A 9,893-nucleotide genomic window follows, 5' to 3' on the forward strand; every position below is an offset into this window, starting at 1 on the left:
GCTGGTTGCCCCATGAAGCCTGCTCTTCAGTAGTTTGGTTGTCCCTCACTAACCCCCCTGCTGGCCTGGTCGTAGGCAGCCATCTTGTGAGAGCATGAGGATTAATTTGCATATTACCTATTTATTATATAGGATGATTTCTCTCTCACACACACACACACACACACACACACACTCCCTCCCTGTTGTGGACTGGCCAGCACTAAGCAGAACAATTTAGCTTTAATGGAACGATGTCATTGTGTGACTCTCTCATAACAAAAAATCTCCTACTGCATATCCTTGGTCCTGGTAAACCACAGCAAGAGCACAGACTCAGTCCTGGTGGAGTGTGGGGGGAGTAGGGGGGACCTGAACAGCTCGCCAGATGTCTAATTAATGCCCCCTGTCAGCTGCTCAAATGTCACTGACGGAGCGCCTCTCTCCGCAGCCAGAGTTATAATGATAAAGATCACGCGTTGATGTCGCTGTGCTCCTGGGTCAACGTGGTGGTTGGTAGGATGACGGCCATAGACCGAGCAGCCAAGCACGTCGTGGTTTCCCACGAAGACATCGTGCTCTATGACCACCTCATCCTCTGCACCGGGCAGCAGTACCAGGTGAGGCCGCGCGTGGCCAGCTGGGTGGTGCGTGTTTGCCAGGCGCAAGCTCTCTGGGTGAAGAGCACGCCTTCTCGCCCGGCAGCTGCCACTCTGTATTCATAAAAGCGTCCTCCAAAGCTCACGCACGCGGCCAAAATCGTGTCCGAAACCCTCACGGAAACCCATTCCAAGAAAAGCATTCGGCTCAGGGATGAAAATGACAGCAGGTCGGGGAAATGTCATTCTTGACGCTGTTGTCCAGAAGTCTGACACTTGCCGCCACCAGAGCAGCATCCAGACACAGCCCCGCGTGCATTTGTGGAAATTAACTTCTGCCTCGAGAGGCTGACATTGGCGGTGGTGCTGGGCGCACGCAGCAGGGGTTCAAACACGCGCGCCTCCTGTCAACCCTTGCTTTCTTTTGTCTCTCAGTTACGAACCTCGGAAATGTGACTGATTGATTAATTAACCCCTGGTCATGCTGTTTATTTTTTTATGAAATTCTCAAACCTCCTTTGAGGAAAGCTTTGCTGGACAGTTAAAGCTGTTTAATGTCTTCGGGAAGCAAATGTTAACCTTCTCACTTTGCCACGCAAATTAGCATGTCATGTGGCCCACAAAATAGGGCATCTCTTTCACCAAAAGAGATTTATTTTGTAACTCAACGAGGGGGTCTTTTCATTACATTTCTCCCAGAAACCCGGATAGGCCTCCCTTTGGTGGGTTTGTTCCCGAGGAGTATGAAGTAACCCATCCCCACCCCAGGCACTGCCATATTCATGTCTTAGTTTGGCATCTTGTGAATGGCCCTGGATTCGTGGGCGGGAGGGTCAGGGGTAGGGGGCGGGGAGGAGAGGGTGCAGGTTTTCTTTCATGGCCAAGCCAAGGAGAAGCAGCGTGTGGGGGGAGACAGGACAGCTGAGCAACTGACTATCACTTAACCTGCAGTTCTAAGCCTTGCCTGCACATTGAGATCACCTGCAAGACTTTTAAAATACACCCGTGCCTGCCCCCAAGCCAGGAAGTGCTGTTTTAATTATTCTGGGGTGGAGACTCGGGACTCAACCATCAGTATTTTTTTTTTTCAAGCTCCCAGGTGATTCTACGTCCAGGCGAAGAACCACTGACTTGAACTATCTCAACCTAGAATCCTCATCTGTGCCTTAGAGGAGCACTTCTCCCAGTGTAATGTGCACATACCGCCCTGTACATCTCATTCACATGCAGATTCGGAGTGGGAAAGGGGCTGGGGCGACAGGCACAGCAGTTCTAACCAGCTTCCAGGTGAAGCTAGTGACTAGACCACACTCTGAGCCTCCGAGTAGCTTCCTTTTCCTTTTTCCTAGTTAAAAGATAAGAATAAACTCGAGGAATGCCTTATTTTGGCACTTAAGTGTTCCTCTTTTTAAAGCATTATACCAGAAGAAAGCGCCGGGCACCCCTTTAGCTTGCCCCCCTTCACCTGCTCCACTGATTTCCAGCTGCTGCCTGCAATCGCAGACTTTGGAAAATATGAGTGGCAGACTCGGGCATCTGCCCATGTGTGTCCAGCTGCCCCGGCAGCTTTCGCTGTGGCACATTAAGCTCTTGCCCTTTGTACAACAGGAAAAATGAATTGAAGAGTGATAAAAGAAGTTCCAATTTAATTTTTCCGGAAGGACATAAAAATTAAAGGTACATAGAGTGATACAAAAAAAAAAAAAAGCAGCTGAATTCCCTTGGAGGTGGGGGGAGTCCAGTTGTTACTTCTTTTCCAATTTCCTTCTCCAACTTTCTCATGGTTTTGTCCCAATTTCATAATTTACAAAAAAAAAAACAAAAACACACACACAACAACAAAAACCAAATGGTGAAAATAAAGCAGAAACCCAAAACAAGAGGATATCTGTTACAAAATATAATTACAAGTCTTAACCTCGAATCAGACCTTTAAATGGCACCTATCATTCTAAAATAGTATGCAATATTTGGATACCCAAATGCATATCACTTAATCTTGTCATCGGATAATCCAGGCACAAGATAAAACATTCAATTGTACTGCAGGGTTGCATGCGAGGAAGGCTGTTCTCTGCTTCCAAGCCAGGGGCAACCACTGTGAGGCATTTTTATTGTTACTTCTTCAGTACCTTTACCCCTGAACTCTATAGTAACGCATTTGTAGAAGGTTTTTCCTTGATCTGTCAGCTTCTGGCATTATCTCTGACCTTTCCGTTTGGAAAGATGAAGATTTACCTAGTTCACGGTCAGCACCCTCTGACGCCCTCCGCACCTTGCCTGTGGATTTGATTATGTTTATTGGTGGGTACAGGCTGGTCCTGAAAACCACTCAGTTTACAACTGAGGTGGCTGAGCCGCTCCCATGGCTCACAGAGAGTCGTGCGGAGAGGGAGAAGTGCCTGCCCCTCGCCTGGTTTGGGTTAGCTCAAAAAGAGAAAGAATAAAAATCTGTCAACTCCGAGTCAAATGAGCCTGGTATTGAGTATGAGAAGAGCGTGGTGGGGACTGTCCAAGGGGTGACACTCACTGGAAGCCAGCAGGCAGGGCAGGAACGTCCAGCCAGGTGAGAGATGTTGGTTATGGCGAGCTTGACGTGGGTCAGCAATATGATGTGGTTGGTCTCCGTGGAGACCAATTACATTTAAATGGGTGAATAAGAGCATGGTGTCCAGAATGGTGCAGCCGCAGGAGAGAGCCTGCTGCAAACAGGTAGAAAAGAGAGCAGCACACACCACTTGTAGAGATGACAAGCCCCTTACCTGCTGAGCATGACTGTGTCAAAGAACATGTCACAAAAACAACTACACCTGGAGTACTGTATTTGTTTCCTGAAGTCACGTTTCAGAAGGGAAAGAACAAGCTGAAAGCTCATCAAGAGACTCAAAGACACCCAAGATTTTTAGCCAGAGGGGTGAAGATTCGGGATGCTTAACCTCAAAAAACCTGAAGGCTTTTCATGTAGAAAATGAGTTAGACTTGTACATCGTGGCCCCGGAGAGCTGAATTAGGACAGACCACCAAATGCGATGGGAATACAGTGCTGATTCATCCTACGAAACAACTTCCTAAGAGTCAGGGTCTTTTCCAACAGGGAATGTCCATCCCCAGGAGACAGCAAGATGCCTCCGTGGAGGGCTCGCAGGTGGGGTAGGAACACCTGACAGAGTTTTGTCTTTGCCATTTGCCACAGTTGTGTTAACTGATGCAATCCTTGGGGTAACTCTCTGAGGTCCTACCACTTTCATCCCTATTTTGTAGAGGATCCAAGATGCAGTGAAGTTACGATGACAAAGTGACAGACTAGGAACCCTGGTGGTCTGACTCAAGGCACGAGTTCTTTACCACTGCCTCTGTCTCTCTCCTCCCTGTCTTCTTGCTCTTTCTTCCTTCTTCCCTCCCTCCCCCTCTCACAGGTGTGGTCCAGGAACTACACGTGGTGGCTTTTAAAAGTCTTTACAACACAGAAATTCTAGAATTAACTGTTTATACCTGAAGTCAAAAATAAGAAGTTTGTTCCTTTCTCTCATTAAAAATATCTGGAGAAAAGCAACTCAGCCTGGTAAGGTAGCTGCCTGGTGTCATCAGGAAACCAGGCCCTTCTAAATTTTGTTCTTCCATCTTTAATATGTGGCTTCCATCTCAACATCTTGAAGTGGCTGCTGTGGCGCCAGCCATGCCATTTGCAAGAAACAGGAAGGAGAAAGGACTAGAGCAAAATGACATTTTATGTTGCCCCACCCAAGGACTCCTTTCCAACATGAAAATGTAATTTCTCAGGCAGGCCTATTTCCCAGAAGTCTGTTACTAAGAAAGGGAGACAGGATATTAAGTTTGCCACCAGCAGCCCCCACCACTGTTCAGTTACTAACTTCCTGAGGGGCCTGGGATGGCCAACAGCCTCCCAGCAGCCACTGATGCTGGCAGTGCTCAATCCAGAATTATCTGATGGAATGAATGGTTGAAAAGTTGTCTGCTATTCTCCAATCACATGTTAGTGGTAGAAAACACTCTCATTTTGGTAGCCAGCATTGATGATACTTCTTCATTAAATAATAGCCAGGCCTTCCTTTCCATCTTAATTCTCTCCCTTACTTTGATGACATAATATAAATTTCCCCATAGATCCTTTTTCATGTATTGAGTTCTGCTAAACTCTGTGTAGATGGATTAATGGGCCTTGGCATTTAAAATCCTAATTTCGGTTTTGCCTATTCTGTGAAAATGCCATTATGTGAATATGAAAAATATATATACCAGTATATATATTATCCCATTATTTTTTCTTTAATTTTTCTAATTCTTTATAGTTTAGAAATGTGCAAAAATGCCACATATTTGAGTGCACACAAGGATGATATGGGTTATAAAGATACAATTCTGCTTCAGGATTGTAGTAAGCCAATTTTCATTTTGGACCTTCTTCTTCTTTTCCCTTCTCCTCATTGTTTCTTAAACCATACACCCACTATTTGAAACAATAACCATTGACAGTTTTATAACTTGACTAGCTCTCAATTTGTTCTTTAGCCCTGCCATTTTCTGCCGAGGACTTTTCCTGATTTGTTAAAGCATGGCTTACTAAACCTGCATCATGTTACCCAAATTTTCTTTTCTTTTTATACTACAATATTTATTGTAATTATGGTGAGATTTCAAACCTCCAAAGCACAGTATTCAATATTGTGCACTTTGAACCATCCACTGAAGCCCTCAGTGGACTGCTTTTATAGTAACTATGAATACAGTAATACCAAAATTCTAGTGTGATATGGCTAAACAAAGTATATTGCTAATAAGATCATTTTATCTCCACAATTTCAGTTGGGTTTTCTATTTACTAAATAAAATGCTACTGCAACTTCTTCATGGAGAGAGGACATCCAGCTTTAAAAATTTGATTTTTTAAAAAAATTAGCTAACCCAGTTTGCAATGGAATTAAATACATCACAGTAATGTACCGTGGCTTTACCATTTCTGTTGAGGAAGAATATAACCAAAAACTTCCCTCAAGGTCATCTGGGGTTCAGTGCTGCCCCATTTGTTCACGCACCAGCCAGCATTCACATCTACCCAGTACAACAAGGCATCTTTCAAGAGACAAGCACTTCCTCTGCACCCACATTCACCTCTACTACAAGTGAACGTTTTGCCCATCGTGGCTGAGTGCCACCCTGCCCCACCACCCTGAGGCCTTGGACCACGAAAATATCAGGCAGCTCATGCAGTCTTCCAGCGGAGGCATCAAGTTACCTTTAAATCTTGCTCCCAGTGTTGGCCTCGTTATCGTCCACATAGTCACCTGGCTGCCAAATGAAAATTGGAGAGGTAAAAGTATGGCCCACTGGGCAAACTCACTCCACTGTGCTATTTTACTTGGCGTTCACGGTGGTGTTTGTTTGATTTTAATTTGAACTGAAATAATAATAATAAAAAAACAAGAGTCCTCAGGAAAATAAAAGTACTTAGCATTTCTTGAGAAATCACATCTGGCCATACTGACTCCACACTCTATTTTGGCAACAACTGGATGGAGTTGAGTTGTGGCCAAACTCTGACCAGAGCCCTTCAGTTTGCCACAGAGTCCTTGACACTGAGGACACGTGTCAGCATCATCCTTTGCTGTGTTTTTACTGTTGCTTTCCTTACAGTGTCCGTTTTCACTCTGTGTCAAAAGTGATAATAGAAGTTATACTGAGAGGGCTCTGTGTTGAAAGAGTTGGAGATGTAGATGAGAGAGAGAGACTATCTAACAAAGTGAAGAATGATCCTACACTTTTCATAAGTAAACAGTGGTCCACTTTCCTCATTTTCTTTTCAGCCTGGAGCCCATAAGCACTTGGATTTCAACCCCTGATATAATTACTTCTGTGTAGACTGTTCTCACCAAAAATGGCCACACCGATCCAGTTCCATGTGTTTTCCCGTCGCTTCACTGCCCCTGCAGGAAGAGGTGGACTTTAGGTTTCCTCCTCTCGACCCTGGGCAGGTGTCTAGAATATAAGGACCTCCATGACTATAACATGGTGGAAGGGACACCACTAGAATTCCAAGATGAGATTAGAAAAGAACACAGAGCCCTCTGGACTGGTTTTTTTTCTCTCCAGGCACTTGCCCTGGTAACCCAGCCACCATGTTGTAAGGAAGCCCAGACCACATGGAGAGGCCACGTGTGGATGTTCCAGCCAACAACCCCAGCTAAGATCCCAGCCCACGGCCAATATCAACTGCGAGACGTTTTTGTCATTTTTGGATACCCAGCAATTTTTCTGGAAGAAAGAAAAAGGATTGAGAGAGCTTCTCTCCAAATGATTTCAGCGCCCAGCCTTCAAGTCACGCCCTACCTTCAAGTCTTCCCACTCAGGCCTCTGACATCGTTCACATAGAAAACTGTCCATTCCTCCCCTCCCCCTCCCCCAACCCCACCCTTGCCCTGTCTGAATTACTGACCTTCAGAATCTGTAAGTCTTTTCACACCATTGACTTTTGGAATAATTTGTTACACAGCATCATATAATCAGAGAACTCCTTCTGAGAATTAGCTGCTGCAATGAAAAGAATTGTTTCTGGGGACAGAAAAAGGCCTTGCTATACCAGACATTGCTATGATTTGTTTGTTTGTTTGTTTAGTGCTATATCAGTGCCTCATCTGTTACCACTGAAATAAGCATTTCTCTGTAACATACCTCAGGTCCCATGCCCTTCAGGGGCTGATATTGGTCAACACCTGACAAACAGAGACGTTGAAGAAGGTTATAGAAAGCAGCGATACACCGATCAAATTCCTCGTAATCATTTCACTCTCAACGATGAAGAGGACTGCTTGAAGGCCCAGATTTGGATAAGAAACAACGCCATCACCACAGAAGGTAAGGATGTGGGTAACTGCACATCTTTTCGGAACAGTGTTGTTTCTTTAATAATGAATCTGATTCTTCATCTAGTTCCAGTATTTAATTAATGCCTAATTAATTCCAACCCAATCATTCATCTGTCAGGCTTTGTTTTCCAGATTAATTTACAACTTGTTGTCATTTTTGGATCCCCAGCATGTTTGCTGGGGGAAAGAAAAAGGCTTGAGATAGTTTAATTATCTGTAATTATTTTATTATACAAAATGAATATCCAAAGAGCAAAGCATGGCTAAAATCATTAACTAATTAAAGAATAATTTAATAAGCAAACATGTTTAGCAATTATATGGAAAATATGTCTCCTTTTGTGAAGCTGAAAAGATCTGGGAAGAAAAAGGAGGGTCTGTGTCGAAAGGGCTCTTTTCTTCTTTTCACCATCCATTGTTCTCTTGCCTGGCGTGGCTGCACAGTCCTTCCCACGAACACACAACCCCAAGCTGCATGCCACTTTTTGAATCAAAATGAGAGCATGAAGCATTTGTACAAATGCCTCTGCCACTCAAAAGTGTCTATTCAAACTTCATCCTCTCTATTGCTTGGATTAAATTAAAATTGTTTGACTGATAAAACAACTAGAACAGGGCTGGTTACCTATTTGTCCTTCATTGGAGCCTGGCAATCGAGCCTTGGAGAACACAGTGCAGCCCCTTTATTTTACCAAAAGCGCCGGGAGGGCCATTGCTTTGGTTGGGTTATAAAACCACCCAAGGAGAGTTGAGATTCCAACCCAGACCTTGGATTCAGTTCAGGGATGTAAAATACACTGAATGCCCAGAATGTGGGGATCAATATGTAAAATTTAACATATAAATGTATTTAATATATGTTTTTTTAATATATGTTTTATATAATATATGTTAATTTAATTGCTATATTAAAATTAAATATAGTTTCCTCTGATTTTTGGTGGGAGATTTAGGTATTTGTTGAATTTTTGTCAGGTTAATGCATTTACTACATTAAAAAATTATTAGTTTATTACATTAAAAATAAAAAATAAGTATCAGATGAAATCAGTACATTGCTGGACTCAATGTGCGAATACTTTATAGGCTATTTGCACCTAAATTCATAAGTGAGATTGGCTTGTAGTTTTCTCTTATATGCTTTACTTGCCAAGTTTTTGGAATCAAGTGTATATACTAGTCCCACAAAATGTTTTTTGGGAAGTTTTTCATATTTTCTTGGGTCTGACATATCTCTTATAACCTAAAAGTTGAACAGAAATCACCCGTAAAATCAACTGGGTCTGGAACCTTTGGGAAGAGTTAGAATATATAGATATATACTGGGGACCAGGCTTAAAACTTGTAAATGTATTTTCATATTTTGTATTATTTACAGTTTTGCATCTGTATGTGTTTAAACCTGTTTCAACATTTTAGTCATTCTTTAATCACTGCCCGATGACCTACTTAGACCTAGGAAATTCTCTAATCTGGGGGTCAGCTGACTTTTATTATAAGGGCCAGATTGTAAATATTTTGGACTATGCAGATTGTAAATATTTTGGACTATGCAGGCCATATGGTCTCTGTCCCAATGACTCAACTCTGCCATTGTAGCAAGAAAGCAGCATAACCAATATGTCAATGAATGGGCATGGCTATGTTCCAATAAAACTTTATTTACAAAAATAGGTGATAAGACATAGTTTGCAGAAGTCTGCTTTTATCCATACAATTTGTGACAAAGCATTACCATTTCATCAAGTCCAGATGTCAAAATGCACCTTAAACTCCCGGAAAACACAAAACCATGTCTTGGGATCATGCCTAATCCTATTATCATGCAGGGTTTTAACTTCAAACTGTTGGCTGTTAGGCATATTAGGACTCAGGAATATTTTAACAAGAAAGAGGGCTTTGAAACTGGCAATGCGAATTTTTAAGGTTGACTGTATATGGCAGAGACTTTTGAAATCCCAAGTCACTGTGCTCTCCTTCTGATGCCTTCTTTTTTGTACTCTTGGTTCTCAGATGGGCAAAGAGCATCAGTGCTTTTCTGTTGACTGATTGTCACAAATGGTGAACTCTGGTGCCACCTAAGAGAAATGCTTTTGTAAGATTTAAGTATGTCTCCAATCAACCACTGCATAGAACCCCTCTGAGTGCCTGTTTTTGTCCACCAAACAGCCTAAATGCGAAGGATGTAAACATGTGTGTGTGTGTGTCTTAAATGTAGGCTCTTTTCCCAGGTCTAATGTTTTATGACATCCCCAAAGCACCTCCCAAGTAGGTGCTCTTAATGCTTAGATACCGACCCCAAGATCGGGGAGGCATCTGAGATACCTGGCCTGACCAAGTTAACTCAAGTCTGTGCAGTGCCCTTTTCAAATCACTTCCTATGTAAGAAAAGTTAGAAAGGAAACTGTTAACCTCCTGCCTTAAGGGAGCTCTT

At 42.9% G+C, this 9,893-nt stretch overlaps 1 protein-coding gene across 1 annotated transcript in view; it reads left to right on the forward strand.

The window, feature by feature from the left end:
- Window positions 1–9,893, forward strand: part of CFAP61 (cilia and flagella associated protein 61) — a 230,857-nt gene that overhangs the window by 148,438 nt on the left and 72,526 nt on the right. Inside the window, 2 exon segments of the mRNA XM_015572036.1 lie at window positions 431–599; window positions 7,271–7,448. Of these exon segments, the coding sequence (XP_015427522.1) occupies window positions 431–599; window positions 7,271–7,448 (347 nt within the window).

This window comes from Myotis davidii, unplaced genomic scaffold, assembly GCF_000327345.1.
Source record: "Myotis davidii unplaced genomic scaffold, ASM32734v1 scaffold608, whole genome shotgun sequence".
Taxonomy (NCBI): Eukaryota; Metazoa; Chordata; class Mammalia; order Chiroptera; family Vespertilionidae; genus Myotis; species Myotis davidii.